Below are 25,668 nucleotides of genomic sequence, written 5' to 3' on the forward strand. Positions count from 1 at the left end.
CCTTCAAAACTACTAGAGGCAGGCTTATGTGACATGCCATGGCTGTTCCATTTTCTTCTAGAACATGTCTGTAAATTACATGAAGAAAAGATTTCATGGCTTGTTTGTCTCCTCTGCATGAGCGCATGCATATACAAACATATACACAGGCAGATTCATCTGTGCTTCGCCACTCCCTAATATAGACCACCATAAGAAAGACAAGGTAGAGGGATGGGTACAGATGCCAGGGACATGTGAGAGGGGGAGGTGGTCACATCACAGAAAAGCAACCAGCTTAGAGGTGGAAGCTGGAGCGTCAGTGTCACTGATAAAAAGATGATTTTGACCAAAGCAAAACTGAAAAGAAATGAGTTGTGTACATAAATGATCAAGTCACGTTTCTGAGACAACCAATTTTTGTATAGTTAGACTTAACTAAGTCAAGACTGTTAAGAACAAAAATACAACCCTATTTTTTTTTCTTTCATTCCCATCCCCATAGACCTTATCATCCATTATTTTCTGATCCAAATCTTATCTTTTTCTTGGGGCTAAACAGGTACATAGGGTCCCAAATGAACACTATGCCATTCCTTTTCTCTGTCATTGTCAGTTTGCATGTTGTCCTTCTCTGTCCACTCCACATCCGCCATCACTGAAACCTGTCTCAGTGAACTTAGCACCCGAGTGACAAATGACTCAAGGCAGGCTGGCGCTCTCGTTCTGCTGTCTTGGTAGCTTTAAGGCTTTGTCTTACGTCAAACATACTATTCCCCAGTCCTCTTATAAAAATAGAACAATTGTGGGTCTTACTGTTTAAAATGAGGCTGAAATGCCATGACGTACTTGGAGTACTTAGAATAGTCCTTGACACCCGGGAAGCACTCAACAAATGCTGTCATTAGTGTTATTTTTCCTGCAAGAACAGATTCTTAATAAAGTAGTTCATAAGAAGGGAGCCCGACTTTGGCCCCAGGGAAATGTCAGAGCATTTTAGCCACAAGAAGAACCTTAGCTTTCATTGCACAGATCGGGTGGGTGACAAGCAAAGCTAGGTATATCAAGGCAGGCCAGACATCAGATCTGGGTACCAATGTGCTAAGTGTTCGGGCCACTCAGAAGCCTCCTTCTGTGAATACAGAATAGACCTCAGCAGAAGTGGTGGGTCCTATGATCTTCTTGGGAGGGTGGGGTCATATTTTATCTTCTCACGCCTTAATTTTATTGAAAACAAAACCGAGTTAAAGGAAATGAGGTCTTTCCCAAAGACATGAACCAGTAACATCGCTTCATCATCGCAGTTGGTTAAGATCAAAGTGAAGGCTACAGTTTGGTGACCCTATGGACCCCTGCACTTCTCCTTTGGGGAGCCTGATTGTCTGCTATCATCCCCTTGAATAAAGAAAGGCCCCAAGGAGAGACCACATGTTCACTCGCCTGAAGCAGACAGTTAATTTTTCTGAATCACTTAGTTCGGTTCTAAAAATGTTCCTTGCCATTGTGGTTGTTCCTCGAGCTTTTTTTTAAGAGTCTGCACCTCTTTCCAGCAGCCATGAAAGACAATTGCATATTCTTATCTAAAACACCTAATTTCAAAGACATTTAGCTCTCAGAAAACAATTCTGTCTTGTCTGTGAGAGGAAATTGTCCCCTTCATGCAGGCGTGGGTCTCCTTTTTTTATTCCACAAGCTATTTGCACAGAGTAGATCCTATTAATGCTGCTGACAGATGATAAAGGAGAAAATGATCCTAATGCAGTGTGAAGTGTGTTTACAATTTCTACTGGCCGTGGTTTTGCTGTTTGTAATATACCTTAAGCGATCAGTTCTACAAACTCATGGGAGGTGAATGCAACTTTGTCTTACGTATGAGAGAAAAAAAATTCTTCTCATGAGGACTCTGTATAGCGATGACATTTGAGGCTCTAAGATCTGCTTTCAAAAATAAAAGTTTCAGACCTTACTTGGTTCTTCCTGATGGTCTGGTTGATAAGCCTGCCCTTGGTGAATAGAAGTTTAATGTAAAGCAAGATTCTAATTGTTTTTACAGTGAAGTTCCTCTAGCCTGCTCCCATCACACACACACATAGACATAGGGCCTTAGAAACTGGCCTATTTTCTAATAGAGTAGGTTAACTATAACACATCATTCAATGTATTACAATCGAAAGCGCCGTCTTATTGTTTTAAGAACTTAATGTACAGGAACATATGTAACACTAGTATGCTGTACATCTTCTGTAAATGTTAGCTAGTTGTTGTTTTTGAGGTTATTGTTTATTTCCTTTTATATTGCCATTGTTATTTAATGTGGGAGTCTTCTGTTTTGTGTTGATTTCATTGGTTAAATAAAGAAACTGCCTTGGCCCTTTAATAGGACAGAAAATTAGGTAGGCGGAGTAAACAAAACAGAATGCTGGGAGAAAGAAGCCAAGTCAGTCAGTTGCCATGATTCTCCCACCCAACACAGACGCAGGTTGAGATCTTCCCTGGTAAGATGTGAGAGTTATCCAGTAAGAGGCTAAAACTAATGGGCCAAGCAGTGTTTAAAAGAATACAGTTTCCGTGTAATTATTTCGGTGCGGAGCTGGGCAGGAACGCAGCCCACTGCAGCTCCTACAACAGTTATTCTAAGTACTTCATAGAACTCTAGCAGTATTATTAAAATTTATTAGCCAATCACCATTTGATTCATTTTATATCTACACAATCTTCTGGAGTTTCCTACAATCTAAGGAATGAGATGTTAATATTTTTACCACTATTTCATTTTACAAATGAGGAAACTGAGGCTCAGAGATGCTGAGTGTTTTAACTGAAGATATCAGAGACAGAATATACTAACTATATTCCTCTGCATATGAGACAGGACCATTGCTTAGGGGATACCTGGTCCATCAGGGTGGTGGATCCATCTGAATGTAGTATATTATCCCTGAAGTTAGGACAGCTAACTTTTGCATGTGTCATGATGTCACTGTCATCAGTACAGAACATCTAAGAAGGGTGCAAAGGTAATGGTTTTCAAGACAGCACTATCTGCAGTCTTTGCTCCCTTTCATGATGGAATGAACTTCCTTACATGCAGTGGGTGGAAGCTGTGACACCTGCCTGGTTCCACCATCTTGACTGGTTCATAGGTGAAGGGTCCATTCCATTTTGTTTTCAATAAATGTTTAGCACCCTTCCTTTATCCCTTCATGAAATACTTTTCTGCCTTGACTCCAGATTTCTGTGATGCCTTCATTTTTTTCTTCCTACATCACTGGCCACTACTTCTCTTTTTGTTTTTAAAGAGTCATTCTTCTCTTTTTAATGTATAGATTGGATTCCTTGGCCCTTTTATTATAAATTCAGCATCCTGGCTTTCATTCTAAGTTAGCATTGATGGCTCTCACATTTGCATCTTCACCTTCATCCCATACTTGAACGTAAAGAATGTCTAAGTCACTTAAGTATCATCTAACATGGGTGTCTAATAACTTTCTCAAATTTAATGTAGTCATAGAAGAATTCATAAAATTTCTCCATGAGTAAGTTATCTATTGCTGCTTAACAAATTATCCCAGAATTGCATCGTTTAAAACAATAAACACTATTGTGCACAAATTCTTGGGTCGGACCTCTCATTGTATTGGTTATCAATTGATCTTTAACAAACTATCTCATAAAACAAACTATATCCTTGCTCAACACATTATCTCCTAGATCTAAAATACAAGCATTTAATATTTCACCATTTCTGAATGCCAGTGATTTGGAGAGTTTAGGTGATTTGTTCTGTCCTGGCATCTCTTATTAGGTTGCAATCAAATAATCATACATGACTACTGTCATCTGAGAACTAGACATGAGCTGGAGGAGGTACTTTCAGAATAGCTCATGGGCTTCAGTTTCTAGTTTAATCTTGCCAGAAACCTTTTCTTCTTCTCCTTCTCCTCCTCCTCCTCCTCCCACCTCCCTCCTCCTTATCCTCTTCCTCCTCCTTCTTCTTCTTTTCCTTCTCCTCCCTCTTCATCATCATCTTCTTTTTTATTAGTTGCTGTGTTGTTACCATTTTTATTGAGTTAATAAAAAGACCATAAAAATCAATTCAAACATGTTTACAAACAGATTTTCAAATTTTGTGACAACTGCCTTCAGTTGCTAGGCCGAAGATAAGATGACAGATGTCTCTATTCCTATGGCTTTAGTGTCATCATTCACTCATGTATTCATTCTTCACCCAGCTAGAAATCCCCCTCTGTAGGCCAAGCACTGAGTCAGGGACAGTCCCCATCCTCACATCAGCAGCAGCATGGTGACAGACAGCAACTCAGGAAAGCCTGACTTCTTGATGCATGGTCTTCTCTGCAGGATTCTTAAGTACTCACGTGACAGAGCAGTTGAAGAAGGGTAGAGCAAGTGATTTCTGTCAGGGAAACTGCACCACAAGCCTGCGGGCATTAGAATGGATACAGCAATGATCCCTTTGTTGATTTCCTTGTCCTTCCTTGTTCTGCTTGCTCTCATGTTTCTCCACTGCCACATTCCTTCAACCCTACTCTTCAAAGTCAAAGTGGCATGGTCTTTCCTGGAATCTCACTGAAGCCTGGCCAAGGCCAAATACTCTTTTCTCATGAATTCCTGAAAGTTTTCTTCACTCTCAACTACAGTTGAACTTACTTACTGAAATGGTTACAGTTTTACTTTATAATCCACACAGAAGCAAAAGCTATTTAGTACCAGGAACCATGTTTTACCTTTTAAAGGTATAGGTTCTGTGTTGTGTGTATGAATACCACATACCACCTTCAAGGAAATAAGTCTGGAAGCATGGGGAAATGTCTCCTTCCTACCCTTGAAATTTCTCCCCAGATCCTGAGAACCAATTTCCTTCATCATCGGGTCTTTCCTTCATTCTTTAGGCATAAACAAAAAAGGCTGTCTTGGATAAGGACCATATTAATCAAATCAGCTCTTGGTTGGAGAAAGGAGTATGGAGCATGGGTGTGGAAAGGGTCTTTCCTGGGGGCGGCTGGCATTGGGGCTGTGCAGCCAGATCCTGTTAGCACGGCCTCTTCTCATTCTTCTGCCAATCATAGGCTTCAGATTCAGATTCAGATCTATTAAATGCTGGTTATCTGTGTCTTTTTTCTCAGGTGGATTATGATCGAGCACAGATGGTCTTCAGTCCTCCACTGTCAGGGTCCGACACCTATCCAAGAGGCCCCTCCAAACTACCTCAAAGTCAAAGCAAAGCAGGCTACTCTTCAAGCAGCCACCAGTACCCTTCTGGGTACCACAAAGCCACCCTGTACCACCATCCTTCCCTGCAAGCCAGTTCTCAGTACATCTCCACTGCTTCTTACTTGAGCTCCCTCAGCATCTCCTCCAGCACCTACCCTCCACCTAGCTGGGGCTCCTCCTCAGACCAGCAGCCCTCTAGGGTATCCCATGAACAGTTCCGGGCTGCCCTGCAACTCGTGGTCAGTCCAGGCGACCCCAGGGAATATTTGGATAACTTTATCAAAATTGGAGAGGGATCGACAGGCATCGTGTGCATTGCAACTGAGAAGCACACAGGAAAGCAAGTGGCGGTGAAGAAAATGGACCTCCGAAAACAACAAAGACGGGAACTCCTTTTTAATGAGGTAAATGCTGTGTTTGGATTGCCTCTTTCACATGTTGCTGCAACATTTGCTTCCTATCTCCAAAGCACTGCATGTAGGGGCTGGAAAGAAAATTTAGTCAGTAAAGTGCTTGATAAGCAAGCATAAGTGCCTCAAGGTAAGTAACAACAAAACAAACAAACAAAAAACCAGCATGGTGATGTGTGCACATAATCCCAGTGCTGGGAGAGCTCCAATTTTGTACTTGGTCCACTCTGGTGCTTTCTGGCCAAGCAGCCTACCCTATTGTTAAATTCCTGGCTAATGAGAGACCCTGTCTAAAAAAAAGAAAAGAACACACACACACACACACAATGACAAGCCTGGCAAGACACTCACCTGCTCATAGCCATATACACACCACTACACACACACGGGGGAGGGGGAAGGAAGGAGAGAGAGAGAGAGAAAAAATGACACTAAAAATAGAAAGGCAAAAGCAGCATTGCCCTGTTATCCTTCCTCCAGTCTCATTCCATGCATGCATGGCTGTTCCCTTTATAAAGTACTCCATTGTATCAGCCACCCACTAGGCACAAGCCTAGTTGAGCGATAACCAATAAAGGTGCTGTTATTATTAGAGAGACAAAACTGCTCAGATTGGTTCAATAACTAGATACCTAGCACAAGATAATATGGCTAATTGACTATGGAGCCAGGGTTTGAGGGCTTTCCAACAGATTCCAAAACTCATACAGTTTTGTCTGTCTCTCTTCATGGGCGTTACTGACCTCTCAGAATTTCTGGAGGATCTGTCCTTCAGTCTCTGCCAACACTCAACTCCATACCTACTCATGACCTTTGTATAAAGGATCTGTAGTGCTTACTTTTAATCTATACATGTTCTCCTATGATACATCATTCCCAGATTGCTTCTAATATCTAACAAAATGCAAATGTTATGCAAATATTTGTTATATTACATCATTTATATATTAACCAAGAAAAAGTCTGTATTGTAGTACTCATTTTAAAAACTACCTTCCATACATGTTTATTGATCGAAGGGATAAGTGACTCATGAATACACAAGGCCTCCAATCATATACATATATGTATAACCATAACTCCAAAACTAAGCAGAGGTGGCCTACATTAATATTTTATTATTTTTTCTTATATTTTCCTACTTACTTATATCATATATGTAGCCTGATAGCTTCCTATTTTAACTTGTTTCATTTAGGATTTAATTTCATATTAATAAAGTTTTAGAAAGTACATTGTTATATTTGAATATATCAACCATATCATTTCTATGGCCTCAAATTCTTCCTTCATATATATAAGCCATACTCATTAAGCCAATCTCCAGTTTATATTGTTTTCAGTGAGTGCTTTTTGGCTTCATGTTTTGTAATCTTATTAGAGTCATAAAGTAGGACAAATAAGCCAAATGACACTTAAATATATGTAGCTTTTAGAGAATTAACATATAATGTTTATTAGAAAGTACCAATTTGGGCCTTTATATTTCTCTGACACACTTACTGGCATTATTAGATATTACATTATCTATTCTGATCTGATAGACATGGACAAACCTTATTTTAATCGGAATTTTGTTGATAGTTGAGTAAGTTTATTTTTATATATTTTATATATGTATATATTATATATATATACTTACATGACATTTAAACTCTTCTTTGAATCATATTCCTTTGTTTGCTTTTCCATTAGAGTTATGACATTTGATTTATTGCTAAGAATAATTGAGACAACAATTTTATGTTATACAAATACACATCAATTTTATTATATTTGTCATATATATATACATATATCAATTAGGAGCTTTAAAATAAGTACCTGTAACAAAATAACAGTGTTTTGGCATATTTTCCCTTTAATAACTTTGTTAGCCATGAGGGGAGAGATGATTTGATAGAGATGTCAGTCTCTGACAAAGAATGGACAGTCCACATCTCCAGAATAATCCATGGCTGCTTGAGGCTTGAGACCTTTGGCGTTCTGGCAGTATTCTCAGTTCTCCAATAAGTATACAGAAGTGAACTGATCCATGGACACTGTACCAATGCTCTCAGCTACATTAAAAACCTTACCAATGGAGGCCCCATGATGCCCAGTGGCCTCCCACATCTCTGGTTCCCACAAGATACTCAATTCTGGTTTTTTTTTAAAAAAAAATATTTATTTATTATGTATACAATATTCTGTCTGCGTGTATGTCTGAAGTCCAGAAGAAGATACTCATTTCTGATGTATTCCTGGAAGCTGCACAGAGCTGCAGATAAGTCGGCTTGAACATCTCCCCTATATCCTGTTTCTGATTCTTGGAATTTTTTTTTCTAAATTGCACTATTAGGACAGATTGGGTTGACTTACTCCTTAGCACAAACTGAAAATGAACCAAAAACAGCCACAAGGCAAAAATTCCCAGGTACGTTTCCAACAAGTAGACTCAGTTTGACCTTTAAACTTTTTTTTTTTTTTTTCGAGACAGGGTTTCTCCATAGCTTTTGGTTCCTGTCCTGGAACTAGCTCTTGTAGACCAGGCTGGACTTGAACTCACAGACTCACAGAGATCCACCTGCCTCTGCCTCCCGAGTGCTGGGATTAAAGGCGTGCGCCACCACTGCCCGGCGACCTTTAAACTTTTTAAAACACCTACAACATATCTAATTTTACCATCTAAATATGTTCTTTGTATTCGCACCAATTCTCCCTGAGATCCGTCCTAAGTCAGGCTGGTGTCTTATAGCCCCTCTAATTGCTTACTTCGAGGACATTAGTTACTACCCACTTGTGTACTTACCACCCACTCCCTCAGCTTACACTGCCTCCTTGGTGGATTGGCCCACAGAAAAGTATGAATGGTGATCTCTGCAAACCCCTTTGTCCTGTCTGACTGCATCTCCCCAATGCCACAGAAAACCTCCTCTTTGGCAGATTTTGCGGTATATCTTAAAGTTTTTCCTTCTTTACCCCCCCCCCCACCTTTTCTCCCACATGTCCCATTCTTAACTTGCCAATGTCTGTTTGGCCCGTCGTTTTTTCACAGTATACTCACTTGATTATTTTTTACTGCCACTGATAACTGCTGATGCCTCTTATCTGCCTGCAGTAAGTAGATCCCTAAAGAAATTCGCCAGCACCAAATCCCTTTCACTCAAAATATTGATGTGGGCTACAACAGAAAACACAGCAGGCTTCAGTCCCAGAAGTAAATATGTATCTTTCTCATTCATCCAGGTTGTGATAATGCGTGATTACCACCATGATAATGTAGTTGATATGTATAACAGCTACCTTGTTGGAGATGAGCTCTGGGTGGTCATGGAGTTTCTAGAAGGTGGTGCCTTGACAGACATTGTCACTCATACCAGGTAAGACAGATGGCTCAAAGTACTACCTCAATAACTTCCTCTATAATTTCCTCATAAATGAATAACACTGTACACTCAGGAAATGCAAGCACAGAGTTCTCATTATAAAATCATGCATACCTATGTCATTCATTAAATTGACTCGCCCTCCCCAACACACACACACTCTGGAGGTCACCAGTAGACAATGATTCAATCTCAGAAGTCTACTGAGAATTCCCTTTTAGTAACAAACAACTTCTCAACACTAACATAGAGTCTAGTTTTATCCTCCTGAGTGCAATATCATATCTATATGCTAGCTCCACCAGGCTAACCTGAGGACAGAAGAAACAAGTAGAGGAGCAAAATTTTATGTCACTGTAATGAACTTGTTAGGAAATAAAAATTGCTCAATTCTAGTTGAATACAGCTTGATTGCCTACAGCATGAGAGGTCAAGGACATTAATTTGCACTAATTGCACAATGGCTAACAAGTGTGGTCACTTTCCTTTGACTTTTATTTGGCCCCTAAAATGCTCAGTGCCTGGATTTATTCTGTAATCATCACATCCCAGAGACATCATTTCCTTTATTTGGAGTTTTCTAGACAAGGACTAGAGACCTAAACTAATTCTCTGAAACCCAAGAGAGTGGCATCTCTTGAGCATTAGAAAGCTGTACCTGAACCTGCCTTGATCCTTACATGTTATTTCCTTTCTAGAATGAATGAAGAACAGATAGCTACTGTCTGCCTATCAGTTCTGAAAGCCCTCTCCTACCTTCATAACCAAGGAGTGATTCACAGGGACATAAAGAGTGACTCCATCCTCCTCACAAGTGATGGCCGGGTAAGGTTTTCCTGTTGGGTCCTCTCCCCGTTTAGTTTGTCAGATTGCCTGTCATGGGCATTAGTCTCCTAAGAACACTTTCTCACAATTCTCATTTTTGTTAGTCACACATCGCCCACTCCACTTCTCAGAACTTGCAGAGAGGAAATTGCCTTTCCTCTGTATCATCCTGTTACTCAGAACTACTGGTGACCTGAAATTGATGGAGAATTTGTATCCTCTAGAATGAGGGTAGGCAGGAATGGAGACTATGGGAATTTCTTTTATCTCTCTACTGCATTCTTTTTGTTGAAAAATAAGAGAAGCTGACTTTTCTTTGCCTGTATCTACTCTCTTCTTTTTAATGTACCTACCTTCAAGATCTCCAAGTCCCTGTGAAAAACAGATGACCAAGTCTTCTTAACTAGTTTGAGAAGACTTTATTGCAAAAATATTTCCCAGTGTTTGAGCAAACATAGAAAAATTTTAAGAAACAAGCCACAAAGATGAGTTAGATTACTGAAATAGACCACCACCATTGTTATTGCTACATGCTGAAGAATTTGTTATGTTTGGGGATGCTGGGCAGGTGCCCTGATCTTTGGTATAAGTCAGAATATCATGAATTTGCGGGATGAAACTTGAGAATAAATGCCCCCCTCCTTACTCTTCCTTCACTTTGCTTTCAATCTCATGCAAGCATCCCATGCCCAGACTTCTGCATTTCTCATCAAAATAATCTAAACAATACTTTCCATTAAAGTACAAAATCCAGAGATATAGCAAACTCACATTTGAAGGATGTTTTAGGGAGTCGAGTCTCTACACATAGATTGTCACTGTGTAGGCCCTTCTTATGCCTCTGACATTCTCACTGGAGAAAATGAGTTTGGGGTGAAAGTAACCAGTATCTCTTCCAGGTATCTGACTTTTATAATGCTGTAACCTCAGAAGAGATGAAAAATGTCTGGGTCACATCACAATTTGCTGAAGAGCCATCAGAGATGAACTGGGAGAAACTGCCCACTCACTTTGGCTTATAAAGTTCTATTTTCAAAATAAATCTGAGTTTTATTATAGATAAATTAGTAAATTTCATAAACTACAGAGGACAGAGAAATCACTCATAATCCTATTACCCAGTTTCCATGTTTCTATGTACATGTATATATGATGTATGAATTGAGGATTATGCATAAGCAGCTTCAATTACTGATTAACACTACTCCAGTTAAAATGTTTTTAAAGGACCAGCTCAAGAACATGTGTAAGTCAGCGCTGTTATGCAACACACCACTCAATACTAAATGGCTTAAAACACTCACCATGTAGTTCTCAAAAATGCATGGATCAATAGTTGGGGTTTTCATCAGCTAGGACAATAGGTCTCTGCGCCATATGCCACCAATTTGCTTCCTCACACATGTGATTTGCCTACAATTGGTGGTCTCCATCCTTCTTGTAGCTGCTAGCTTTCAACCAGAATAGAGGGCAGTATCTCCCAGATCAACTCTCAGAATCTTCAGCAAGCTTCTATGTGACATGACTATTTTGCATCTGGCCAATGTTATCTCTACCCCATGCTGAAGGCAGCCACGAAGGAAGTGATGGAGACCACCGCTGAAGGCCAATGACAAGCCAATGCTGTCCATCTTTTGTAGTACTGACTTTCATCAGTGGTAGAGTGCTAATGGGGCCACGTGTAGCCCATCTTCCAGGAGAGCAGCCCAAAATAATTCACGTTTCTTGTGACAATAATTCCAAAAAGTATCAAGAGGGGCTAACTCTCATACAGATGCAATGTAGGTACCCTCACCTTATATCATCCTAGCCAAAGGAAACTACACATTCAACCAAGCTCAAATTTAAGGGATGGAGAATAAACTGCCTTCCTTGCTTTTTCTGAATGTGAGTGTAATGTGTCTGTGGGTGCTCCCATGTATGTGTGTGCTTGAGCGTGTGTGCTTGAGTGTGTGTGTGTGTGTGTGTGTGTGTGTGCTGCATGAGGTTATGTGTATGCTTGCATGTGGCAGCCTAAGTTGGATGACTTGGAATCTTCCCTAACTGCTCTCTCTCTTTCATTGAGGCAAGGTCTTTCAATTGAACCCAGAGGTTGCTGATATGATTAGTCTAGCTAGCCAGTTTGCCCCAGGGGATTCCATGTCTCCACCTTTGAATGTTGGAATTACAGGAGGGCCATCAGGCTCACCCAGCAGTTATATGGATTCTGTGGACTTTAATTACAGTCCTTAGACTAGCAAAGCAAGTGCTCTCAGTCCCCCACCCCAGCCTTCAACAGCAACTCTTGTTAGGAGGAGTCTCATACTGCAAAGGGATGCAAGGGAGAATACATATCTATACAGGAGGAGCTATAGGACAAGGGCAAGAATTCACCCCATCTGGCTCAGAAAGCACCTACATAAGACCGCATGAACACGAATCACATCCAGCACTGAAGCAGTCCATGAATGGCCTCTGGGAATGGGACTTGAAGAAGCAAAACAAGCCGGTCAGTTTTAGGCCAAACTCTCTTGCTGGAAACATCTGATTTGAAGTCACTTGGGGAACTAAGATAATAGGGCATCGTAAAATTGACATAATGAAAAAATTTTACCTCTGTTCAATACACAAGGTTATTGAAGTATTGAGTTGCTTGTATTAAGGGCAGAACCTGTGTCTCAAGCATTCCTGCACCTCTGTGTACCCACCAGAGCCTACAAGAACAGAAGCACTGTGGATGCTACTAATCTTGTTCATACACTTATTTTCTGAATGCTTATTATCTGCTAGCATAATATGGATCCTAAGGATGAACAAATTAAAGCACTTATTAAGTTACATCCTTTAAGGTGTGGAAATGTAATAATAAACATGTAAATAAAATAATAAATAAAATGACTATTGTATTGCCTTGCTGGGAAAGGTAGCTCAGTGGGTAAAATGTTTCCTGCAAAAATACAAAGCTATAAATACAGATTTCTAGAACCCACACAGAAAACCAGGCATAAAGATGCATCTTTATAATCCCAGAACTAGGAGATGATGACAGGAGGATCCAAGGGCTTGCTGGCCAGTCAGGCTAGCTACGTGGTGAGCCCCAGGTTCGTTGAAAGATCCAGTTTTACAAAATAGCCTGGAGACCAACAAAATAAGACACCTGAGATAGACACCTGCGATGGCCCTCCAGCTTCCTCATCACTTGCACTCACAGGTGTACACAACCACTCTCGCTTTGCAGAATAACTGAAGGACTTGTTCTGTGAAGACTCTCAGACACCCTCCACCGGACAAAGTCTTAGTTAACCACAGTGATATCTTGCTTGTTTGCTAATTCCTGATCAGCTGTTTCCCCTTACTCATTATACTTCCTAATCTCACCGCCAGGGTACGTCTCTTAAGTATTCTGCCTGAATTCTTGCCTTGGGATGTGCTTCTGGAGGGAAACACCAACTAATAGGGTACTTACAGATAATGTAATGAGTATAAGCTCGTCCCCATATAACTTGAAGGAAGAATAAATGGTAAATGGCAACAGACCATCAACCAACGCCTTCGAATCACTTTATCCCCTCACTAATACATTACCAACACTCAGCAGGAATCCATTGTCTTCCTACCAAGAATGTGCCCTGGTATCTGGTGTTTCCAACTGCCCTTTAAATGAATTGGTATTATTACTCATGTTCCCTTTGTCATTTTTTGTTTTATCTCTGTATAAGTAGCATTTTACAATTAAAAGATGCCTTAAAGATAGTGATGCAAAGGCAGTTTTTAAATAAGCAGAGGTTTGCGCATATGAAATAGCGTGCTGTCTCTGAAACTCTACTGATCTCCAACTATGTCCCCTTCCTGCTAGTCCTCAGAAGGAGCATGTCCCAGTGGAGAACATTATCACAGGAAGGCTTAGGATCAGGTTTCAGATCTCCTTTAACAATGCCAAAAAGCTTTGGAAAAATATCCAGTTCTCTGTGCTCTGCCCAATGGTAGAAGACATGAAACCCTGCCATTCTGAGAGAATGTCTACGACCCCTCCCTCTCCTCTTGGGGTTGGTGTTTAATGAAGCAGACCTCAAGCAGCATTGCTTTTGCCATCATCAAGCTGGCTCTTTCTTTTTAAATATAATTTTATTTTTTTAATTTATATTTTATTTTTAAGAAAAGAAAAACTATCTTTTTTCATACACACCAATCTCAATTCCCACTCCCTCACCTCCTCCCTTATCCACTCCTCAGAGAGGGTAAAGCACTTTGTTTTGAGGAAGGTCCAAAGCCCTCCCTACTATATTGAGGCTGAGCAAGGTATCCACCCAAAGAGAATGGGTTCCAAAAGGCCAGTACAAACAGTAGGGCTAAATCCTGGTGCCATTGCCAGTGGCCCTGCAGTCTGCCCCAGCGATACAACTGTCACCTACATTCAGAGGGACTAGTTTGGTCCTGTGTTGGTTCCTTCACTGTCCAGCTAGAGTTGGTGAGCTCCCATTAGCTCAGGTAAGCTGTTTCAGTGGGTGCCCCCATCATGGTCTTGACTTCTCTGCTTATATTCTCACTTCTTCCACTCTTCAATTGGACTTTGGGAGCACAGCCCAATGCTCCGCTGTGGGTCTCTGAAGCTGGCACTTTCTATTCCTTATCTCAATTGTGTTGTTCCTTACTGTTGCTCTCTTTAAGAAGTTCTCAGACTTTACTGAGCATTAGGAAACAGTAGAGAACATAAAAATAAAACCACTTTCCTAGGTCCTGACTCTCGGGATGGTAATTTAGCCAGGCTAAGTGGTACCCAGGAACTTTTGTACTAACAAGCTGCCAAATGATGCTGAAGTTACAGGTGTTCGGGGCTATGGCCTTGTATGAAACAACACAAGAAGTTTTCACAAAGGCATTCAGGATAGGCAGAGTTCCCGAGATACCCAATCATAGAGCAAGAGTTTCTAGAATTCATCTTTACATCTACAACTGTCCTGGGATGGACTTTCTTTTGCACGTACCTCTATCCTGTATTCTTTTGTGGAGCCCATTTCTTAGATAGGAGATGTTGGTGATGGCAGGGATAGCAGCGAGGTAGCACCTCTATCTGAACTCAAAACTCTGAGATCCTTAGTATGTTCTTCTGTGACAAGCCACATCTCTAGGTGGGGCAGTGTGCTTTCTCCTCTTCTCTTTGCATAAATGCAGTAAGGAGACGGGAAGGTGTACTAAGCACCCACACAATACAATTCCACCTAAAACAAGGCTCAGCTTAGAGCCATGTGATTTGTTTCTAAGATCTGCCCACAGTGCTTTATTTCACTTGTGATTTGAGTTCTCATTATCTGCTTGAAGATTTATTTGGACAAATGTTACATGCAATTATACTTTTTTAGAAAGCTATCTCTTATATGTACTTGGATGAGTTTTAAAAAAAAGTATCATACAAAAGCACTCATACTCCTGCGCAAGAGGAGGAGGCCTAGATGCCAAGCATCTAGTTTCAATTCCTCAACTTGCACATTTTGGCTGGAAATAATTATTAGGATCCCAGATTTTGGAGAGTATAAGCTTTTTTTATGTCAACAGAGAGAAACCCATAGTAAGATACTGAGATTAAAAAGCACAAATGCCCTAAATTCCCTATTTTAGCAACTATCCTTGTGGTATGATTGAGCATCTTTTGGGTATATGTCCAAGAGTGGTATCACTGGGTCTTGAGGTAAATTGATTCCCAACTTTCTGAGAAGACACCATACTGATTTTCAAAGTAGCTGTGTAAATTTACACTGCACCAGCAATGGAGGGGTGTTCTCCTTACTCCACATCCTTTTCAGCATAAGCTACATGGGTATTTTTGATCTTAGTCATTCTGACAAGAGTAAGATGGTATCTCAGAGTCATTTTGTTTGTATTTCCCCGATGACTAAGGATGTTGAGCAATTCCTTGAATCTCTTTCAACCATTTGGGATTCTTCTGTTGAGAATTCTATGTTTAGATCTGTATTTCATTTTTTAATTGAATTATTTAATATTTTGATGTCTAGTTTCTTGATTTCTTTGAATATTTTGGATATCAGTCCTCTGCCATACGTGGGGTTGGTGAATATCTTTCCCCATTCTGTAGGCTGTCATTTTGTTTTATTTACCTTGTCCTTTTCCTTACAGAAACTTTTCATCTTCAGGAGGTCCCATTTATTTATTGTAGCTCTCAGTGTCCAAGCTGCTGGTGTTATATTCAGGAAGTACTTTCCTGTGCCACTGCATTCAAGATTACCGGTCACTGTTCATAGCAGCATTATTTATAATAGCCAGAATCTGGAAAAAACCTAGATGCCCCTCAATCAAAGAATGGCTAAAGAAAATGTGGTACATTTACACAATGGAGTATTACTCAGCTGTAAAAAATAATAGCATCATGAAATTTGCAGGCAAATGGATATAACTAGAAAAAAAATCATTCTGAGTGAGGTAACCCAGAGCCAGAAAGACAAGCACAATATGTACTCACTCATAATTGGATAAATATAAAGCAAAGGATAACCAGACCACAATCCACAGCTCCAGAGAAGCTGGAACCTTCATTCAGATAAATGACAGAAACAAATGCAGAGATCTGCATCCAAGCACCAGGCCGAGGTACGGAGTTCAATCAAGGAGAAGGAGGAGTGATTATATGAGCAAGGGGGAACCAAGATCATGACCCACAGAGATAGTTGACCTAAGGAAAACCCACAGAGACAGTGGACCCAAACTTGCAGCAGCTAAAGAACCTTGACCAACAGCTGGGGATCCTGCACAGGACCAAAACAGGCCTTCTGCATGCGAGCAACAGTTTTGTAGCCTAGTATGCTTGTGGGCCCCCTGGCAGTGGTATCAGAATCTACCCCTAGAACATGAGCTGGCTTTTTGAAACCCGTTCCATATGGAGGGATGCCTTTCTCGGGGGTGGGGGAAGCTTGGTCTTGCCTCAACTGAATGTGCCAGGATTTGGTGATTCCCCATGGGAGGCCTTACCCTTTCTGAGGAGTGGATGGGGGTGGGTTGGGGGGATGGGTGAAGGGGAACTGTGGTTGGTATATAAAATGAATTTTAAAATTCAATTAAAAAATAAACTTTCATAAAAAATAAATTCTCTATCTCAATTTAATCTGTTAAATTTAATGTCTGAATAATTTAAACATTGCCAGTCAAAATTGAACTACATTATTGCAAAGTGTAACTGATACCTTTAAAATTCAGTCTTTCAGATTTAAACACTAGCTCCTTCCTCTTGCCTCCTACCTCCCCTCTTTCTTGTGGTGGCCTATGGGAACAAGAAGAATATGATATGTGGGACCTCAGTGTGAGGGAAGTGAGACCCACCTTATTTTTCCTAGTCCTTGCCTTGGTAACCTGGCTTCCACTGGGGATTAACTGGTCCATAGAGGGCTAGGCTGTTCAGGATGGTGCATCTGTAGGATATCAAGGCTCTAGTCTCTTGTCCCCAAGTGTTTAAAACTCTTCTTTTGGATGAGAGTTATGCATTAAGGCTGATCATGGCATCCCACCATAGGTAATGGACTCCAACCAGCTAGCTCATGCACTAGGGATCGGTCCTGGTCCTACTACCAGGATCCCCTTAGATAGACAAGGCAACACAATTGTCCCCTACATGCAGAGGGCCTAGTTTGGTCCCTTGGAGACTCCATACAGAGACAGCTGAACCAAGCTCATGGGAACTCATGAACCTGAGAGAAGTTTATTTGGGGGTATATTTAACTTTTAATGGTTACCTATGCTTATCCTATAATTTCATGAGAGATAAAAAATTTACAGGAGTTTAGATATTTGCAAATCAAGACTGATGAGAAAGTTTCTGGCAACTTCTTTGCTAGCTTTGAGTCCCAGTGACGAATTTCAATGAATTTATTTGTCCTTATTTTCAGCTCTGTGCATATATGTCTACTTCTCCTGGGTAGCGTTTCCTAATTATTCCTTTACTGCTTTCCTTCCCCTTTTAGATAAAGTTATCTGACTTTGGATTCTGCGCTCAAGTTTCCAAAGAGGTGCCAAAGAGGAAATCACTGGTGGGTACCCCATACTGGATGGCACCTGAGGTGATTTCCAGGCTACCTTATGGAACAGAGGTAAGTAGGTGACAACCATTGTTTGGGGGCAGTGGGCCCTGGGATCTTCTCAGGGGCAGAGTGATCCTGATTGGTGGGTACAGGAGGTAAGGGTCTTCTGACTCCATTGTTGATCCCCAACACTGGGAATCTGTTGACTCGGAGTTGGCTATGACAGAGGGAACAGTGTTTCCATTGGGGACATCATAGCAGTATTTACACAGTGGCTTTTCCTGGAGTCTTACAGGAAAGTGGAAAGGGATTCATGGAGTCCCTAAATACTGGTCCCACCCCCCAGTGGCAGGCTATAAAGCAAAATAACTGGAATGGTACTGCAGTTATGCAGAAATTCTTCAGAAAAGGAAAAGAAGTAGAGAAAGTATGACGAGGAAGTGATCTTTGCATATAGTACAAATGTAATAAAAAATCATGCATGTATATTATAACATTCACAATACAGCATAATTTAAATGAGAGAAAGTGAGGCAGAGATTTCTAGGCAGGGAACAGAGTGAGCAGAAACTTGGAGGCTCAGAGACTGAGTACAGTGCTTCCACACACTGTGGTGTAGGTGACAATGGCAAGTAGTTTGTACTGACAAGCGAAGAGTGACTCATTAATGAAGGCAAGCTTGGCTCTCCTTTTTTTTTCCCTGTGGGCTTGGATGAGGACCCAACTTGGTTTTTTCACTGTGGACCCCAAAGATAAATCCTAAGTGACAGTGGCAAAAGATAGAAGAAGGATGCGGAGAGCAGGTGGAAGCCCAATGAGGCCATAGGAGGAGCTGGACAGGAGGGGTTTACAGAGCCACTATCACACCTCCCTTCTCCAGTCTTCCCATTTTTTACTCAGAGCTGCTAGCCACTTCCTCCTTTTCTTCACTCCCTGAAAATAGTTTATATAGCAGGATTTCCTGAGGGCTGATTTAAAATAATAAAAATTGAAGTGGAAAACCCCAAAGTGGATGAGAAAATAACTCTATAAGTATGAAGAGTACACCATGTGTGATACAAAGTAGGTCCTTGAAATTTGTTCTAAACATGCCAAAGCATCATCTCAACTTCTTATGGTTTAAATATACTTTCTTCTCTAACTGTAAGAGCTTTCACCCCGCTGGTCAACAGGGTTGTTCCGGTTGATCTGGCTGGTTAGGCGGGTGTCCCTGTCCTCCCTCACCATTCCATGTGGTCCCTCCCAAAGCTTAGTTGAGAGGTCAATCTTCCCAGAATAGTGGAGGACCAGTCTTTGGTCAAGAGTAGATGAGTAGCTACAGTCCCTTGCTAGAACCTCCAAACAAGCTCTCTCTTTTCATAATGTAAAAATTGGGGGTTCTGTTTTCTATCTATCAACTTATCTGTCTATCTATCTAATTTTCTTTCTTTTTTTCTTTCTTTCAGTATAAAAATTAAAGCTCTTTACTTGAGAATGGTAAATTTTCATTTCTAATATACTGTAGAAACTTCACTAGATCATCTTTAAAAAGTAGAGAGAGCCTAGGGGGCAGGATTTCCCAATGGTCAAGAAAGCATACTACCTTTGAAGAAAACCTGGCTTCAGCTTGCAACACCCACATCCGGCTGCTCACAACTGCCTGTAACTCCAGTTCCAGAGGCTTTGACATCCTCTTTGGCCTCTGAGAACACCCACCCCTACACACACACACACACACACACACACACACACACACTAAAAACTAAATCTCCTTTTAAAAAGAAAGATGACATTAGCAAAAATGGTGATAATACAACAATGCAGCATGTAAATTTGTATCATAAGGTTTGAAATTAATTTGTGAAATTAATTAATTTGTGACTGAACATGGATCTCCTGAGTTTCACAACACAACCAGACCTCCAGAATGTTCTCCATTCCTGACGTAACTAGTGGATTGTGCTTAACAGGTGGACATCTGGTCCCTCGGGATTATGGTGATAGAGATGATTGATGGGGAGCCCCCCTATTTCAATGAGCCTCCTCTCCAGGCAATGCGGAGGATCCGGGACAGTTTACCTCCAAGAGTGAAGGACCTACACAAGGTGAGGCTTGCTGTATACTGCAATGTTCAGAATAGTTACTTGTTCATTTAAAGACTGGCATAACAGGGGCTGGAGAGATGGCTCAGAGGTTAAGAGCATTGCCTGTTCTTCCAAAGGTCCTGAGTTCAATTCCCAGCAACCACATGGTGGCTCACAACCATCTGTAATGAGGTCTGGTGCCCTCTTCTGGCCTTCAGACATACACACAGACAGAATATTGTATACATAATAAATAAATATTTAAAAAAAAAAGACTGGCATAACAAATCTGGTAGATCTGATTTTGGGATAAGGGTTATGTACTAAGTCATCGAGATTCAAATATGCTTTTCTGTGCATTTACGAGGCAAGTGACTCTACATCTCCAACCACAAAGTTTTTCATCTGTAAATGGGGTGTTATCAACTCTTCTCTCAAAGGGCTGGTGAGATGTGAGTTGGATTCTCCTTCCAGCATGTCCGCACTAAGTGACTGGTACCTGCTGGGGACTTCCAATTAGGGGTATTCCGATTATTTGATTCTTGTAGAGCCTGCCTTCTAAGTAGAGAAGAGAGTAGTACAATTTACACAAATAAATTAAAAATAGTCAACGAATGCTATGAAGAACACAAAGTGCTGTGAAGAGATCAAATGTACAATATGGAAGACTGGGAGCTGCTTTAGTATAAAAAGTCAAGGATACCCTTCCTGGAAAGACTCATCTGAAACAAATGGAAAGAAGGCACTAGTCATGCAAATATCTGGAAGAAAAATATCCTATACAGAAGGAGCATCAGAGACAAGGACCTAAAGCCAAGGAAGAAGGCTTATGCTGTAACAGCACAGCAAGAAGAAAAGGATAGAACATTCCAGAGAAATAGGCAGGAGCCAGATCACGCAGGGAAAGGAAGGACTGTTCATATCAAGAACCAGTGAATGTGGTTTTCACATGTTCCAAGACTTAACAAGTGGGACTAAGCTATTGATATAGCTTTTGCAGAGATTCAGCAAAAGGGAAACCACAAGAACTCATTAAGAGTTTGAAGTTTTTGCTAGATTGGATGAAGATTAACCAATGAAAATCAACTAAGACCCTGTCCTGTAAAAATAACTCTATACCCAATAGAATTGAGTGTTAATGCATACACAAGAATATATTTACTTCTAATGTTTAAAAGCTGGAAAAATCTCAGGCTTGTTTCCCAAGTGAGTAAATAATCTATGGATAATTGGACAGTCACACAAAAATGACACAAATGAAGAAAGTATCTCATATAAATGCAATGTTGAATGAAAATAAGCCAATGAAAGTTAACAGTATACAAATATATGTGTGTTTGTATATATATATTTGTACATATAATACACTTATATGTGTATATTTATGTGATATAATATTTTTGCATGTTATATATACACATATACGTATATATTTCTGTACAGAATTATATGTGTATAACTTATACATATATTTTATTATATGCATATAAACTATGTATGTGTGTGTTTATATGTGTATATATGTATATAATTTTGTACAAGGCATAAAAGCAAGTAAAGCTAATGTGTCCTGTTAGAAGCAAGGACCCTCATTATCTTTTGTAAGGCTGTAGGTAATGCCAAGAAACCGGAGGAACCCTCTTAGAATGGCAGAAATGTCCTATATCTCCATAGTGGTAAAAAGTGAACAGATGTCAACATATGACAAGTCAATTAGGACATTCATCTAATGATGTTCATCTCCAAGTAACATCTGATAGATGTCAGAAAAGTCAGCTTTACAAAACCTAAATGGAAATGTCTGTGTTGACTAACCTGATGGAAATGGGTTTCTCTCTGTGCAGGGGTGAGGGAACTAACCTAATGGAAATGGGTTTCTCTTTGTGCAGGGGTGAGGGGATTAACCTAATGGAAATGGGTTTCTCTTTGTGCAGGGGTGAGGGAACTAGCCTGATGGAAATGGGTTTCTCTCTGTGCAGGGGTGAGGGGACTAACCTGATGGAAATGAGTTTCTCTCTGTGCAAGGGTAAGGGGACTAACCTGATGGAAATGAGTTTCTCTCTGTGCAGGGGTGAGGGGACTAACCTGATGGAAATGAGTTTCTCTCTGTGCAGGGGTGAGGGGACTAACCTGATGGAAACGGGTTTCCCTCTGTGCAGGAGTAAAGGGTGTCCACCAAGCACTATTTCACAGTCTCAGTTGAATTTCTCATGCATACCACCATGCCTATATAACCCAGACACAAGAGGCGCTTTCATTACCTACCATCACTTTATTTAATGAAGTTATCCTGTGTTTCACCTCCACTGTTTCGCACTTTGAAATCAACGATAGTGGTAGCATATGTGTTTCTTCCATACCTTTCTCCTTTATTTGGTATAATTTGATGGGTTTCTGTACTGGTCCTCAGTGTGGTGTCTTTCTTTCCCAGGTTTCTTCCATGCTCCGAGGATTCCTAGATCTGATGTTGGTGAGGGAGCCCTCTCAAAGAGCTACGGCCCAAGAGCTTCTTGGACATCCATTCTTAAAACTGGCAGGTCCACCATCTTGTATCGTTCCCCTCATGAGACAATACCGGCATCACTGAGCAGGTTCGCAGAGGCAAAGACATGAGGATAATTCAGGAGAACATGAGGAAAACCCCACAGAACACGCAAAGGCCTGTGCATTCTAAACCAGCTGATTGGTGGGACAGTGTGATGACCTGACCGGCAGGGTTTGACAGACCAGGGCATCTTCTAGTGTCTTAAATAGGCATCTCTCCACTGACAGCTGGCATGGTCATTTGGAGCATGGCTTTAATAAGTCAGTATTATACATTTTCAGCCCTTCTTCCAGTGAACCAGAAGGACTCAGTACAAACTCCGTTATGATATATCCTAGCCACATGCAGGGTACCACATAGGATTTTCTATATTGAAAGAATACTTTTCTGGCAAAAAAAAAACTAAGAGAAAGAAAGAAAAGAAAAGAAAAGAAAAAGCACTTTTTTTCTTAATGGTAGCAGTGTAATGTATTTTGCAATGAATTTGTAACTTTTCTGTACGATAGTTTTGATAATTTATAGTACTTTGATGTCCCGTAGCCATTGTCTTGGTTGAAGTAATACTTGCTTACTGGCAGGCATTTGAACAAAACCTTTCCTACTTTTTTATCCCTTTCAGAGAACCAACGGTTCTTTAGGATCTTTGAATACTAAATGACCCTCAGTCACCGTCAGCTTTAGCGGAAAATCTTTCTTATCCTAACAAGTGTCTTATGTAACGGAAGGAGAGTCAAGTGTGATGGTGTGAACACTTCATTTCCCCAACCAAATACAATAAAACAAAATCTGAGCCACACAATCACCAAACAGTTTCATGAGAGAATGCTAACTATTCCGAAAAATCATTTTCCTTCAAGGAGTCTGGTGACCCACCAGTCTTTGAAGAGCGAGATATCTCCCTTGATGCCCACCTTTAAATAAGCATAGCATCCCCTGAGGTCAAATTTCAGTACTGGGGTCACTGGACTCAGTTCCCCAGGTAGAATGTTTTGGTGAGACCGTGGAAATCCCAGGCTCACAAGAGGAGAGAGAACAAGGCAAGTTGTTTGGTTTTGTTTGTCACCGTTTCTAGGACTCTGTATGCTAGCACACCAAACTCTTGTCTGTATTTATCTTCGTGCCGCAGTATTAATCACTGTTGTTCATGTATTGTGCTGGAAGTCTGAACGGATGATAGGGGTGAATTAGTAAGGGGTTACTTTATCAGGTATGGTCTAATGTCCATGGTGACCATGTTATAATGTGTTTCCAACATAAGGAGAGTTGTGCTGCTGTCTAGATCTTCTGAATGTTGATAAAAATGAATGACTACTACAATACATTTTGTGTTGCTCGTTGGATGAATTTGCATGTTAACTGTAGGCCAATATAGATTTGCCTTTAAAACTCTGGAAAGCGTTACATAGTCATCATTAGTTTCTATTAATTATGCATCAGACAAAAGCCATTTGTTACCAAACTGGAAAACCAGAGACTTTACTTAACGACTTCACATACTGTAACAAATACGAAAATAAATTTGTGAAGATACTCTGGTTGCTCTAAGCATAATTAATAATTTTTGTAATTAATAGGTTAATTATTTATTATAGTTTAAAAGGAAAAAAGGCATAAAATGACCTTCTGCTAATTAGCTGTTCAATTTTTTCCCCACACTGGAAATGCTTTACCCTAAATAGAACCTGTAACTTTGCTTCATAAAACACAGAAGATCAATGTTTTATGTAAACTATTAAGGTTTTAATAAAAATGTGGATGAATAAAAGCAATCTCAACCCCCAAAGTGGCAATCCTAAAATGTCACAAAAACAGAGTGTCATAATTCAACCAGGACTGTGTAGGAGAGGAAAGAAGAACAAAACAGAATCATTTTTAACCAGAATCAACATTTAAAAATTAATTGCAGGAAATAGCAGTTTTTTTGGATTCAAACAACTTTTGACAGTGTAATGGAAACTTTTTTCTGTAATTTTCTTATCATTGGTCATTTTTTACGGTATTTGGTAAGTTTACAAAATGTTCCTGTAGCTTAACGGGGTCTGTGAGAACTGAGCACTGGCAGAAATTGCACCACAAATAAAGCAAGTATTTGCCTTTTCCCCTCCGTGCTAGTGGAAAGACTTCTTTTCTGAATTTGTCTTATTGAGTAAAGAAGGGTGGGGTGTTTATGCTCTTGGGGTTGCACATGACTTGGTTTCTATGTTACATCATGATGTCTCAAATGGAAGCTAAACACCCTTATCCCCAGTGGGTACCAGTCGTGTGAGAATGTGACACAAACACCCGACTTAGGAAAAAAAACATGAAATTCTGAGAAACCAGGTTCAAGGAAAACCAGATGGAGAGCTCAGAACTTCCACTTTAGTTCTCTACCCCACGGAAACTGTGCTGATTCAAGGCCTTTTACCAACAAATTTTACTAAAAAGACTTAGCTAGAGTTCTCTTAGCCTAGAAGCCTTAGTTCAGTCTCTTTATTCTTTTTGACTGACAAGGAGAAGTACTAACACTGACCCTGTGATGTTGATGGGAAATGTTTGTGACAAAGAGCCTATTCGTTGTCTAGACATTTTAGAAGGTTGCCTTCATGAAATAACCTGAGAGAGAAGGATGAGTGAGGATTTATTACATCATGTATCAAGGAAGAGAAAAATGGAGGCAACCTTCCACAGACAAGACCTTGGTCTTTGCTACAAAGAAAGTAGGCACTAAATTTTCTTGACTGTAGTCGATAGATCGTGATGAAGAATCAAGGAACACGTCAAACTACTTTTAAGAAGAAATAAGGGCCAGAGAATGACTCCATGGTTAGAATGCTTGCCACCAATCTGGTAACCTGAGTGCAATCCCCGGAGCCAAATTCTATTGAGAAATTCTAAGAGAGAAATTCTATTAATTTGTCCTCTGACCACCACATGTATGCCATGGACCATATGTGCATGTGAGTGCAGAAGTACACGCACGTGTGTGCACACACACACATACACACAAACAAACAAACACACACAAATGTAAGGAAATTTGTAAGTAATGAGATGCACAACCATAATGTGCATTGGAGGAAAACTTAGGAAGATGTGGCTCCTTTCTTCAGGAAAAGAGGTCAGAGCCCAACTGAAACTGAACTCTGAAAAAGTGTATCATCTACACAGAGACTCCTGTGGATAGCAGAGGCTCTTGCCTTCAGACAGAACCAAAATGAGATTTGAGAATCCTCCCTCCTTCCTTCCAATAGCATCTCGACA

The 25,668-nt window shown here is 40.4% G+C and overlaps 1 protein-coding gene across 1 annotated transcript in view; it reads left to right on the forward strand.

Annotated features, from left to right (window-relative positions):
* Pak5 (p21 (RAC1) activated kinase 5) overlaps positions 1-24,520 on the forward strand; it is a 253,907-nt gene extending 229,387 nt beyond the window's left edge. Inside the window, exons 5-10 of the mRNA XM_057780819.1 lie at positions 5,124-5,615; positions 8,850-8,983; positions 9,688-9,814; positions 17,761-17,886; positions 19,767-19,901; positions 22,312-24,520. Of these exons, the coding sequence (XP_057636802.1) occupies positions 5,124-5,615; positions 8,850-8,983; positions 9,688-9,814; positions 17,761-17,886; positions 19,767-19,901; positions 22,312-22,467 (1,170 nt within the window). The 3' untranslated portion in view covers positions 22,468-24,520. The remainder of the gene's footprint in view (positions 1-5,123; positions 5,616-8,849; positions 8,984-9,687; positions 9,815-17,760; positions 17,887-19,766; positions 19,902-22,311) is intronic.
* The last annotated feature ends 1,148 nt before the right edge of the window (positions 24,521-25,668 follow it).

The sequence above is a fragment of the Chionomys nivalis genome, chromosome 9, assembly GCF_950005125.1.
Source record: "Chionomys nivalis chromosome 9, mChiNiv1.1, whole genome shotgun sequence".
In the NCBI taxonomy this organism is placed as follows: domain Eukaryota; kingdom Metazoa; phylum Chordata; class Mammalia; order Rodentia; family Cricetidae; genus Chionomys; species Chionomys nivalis.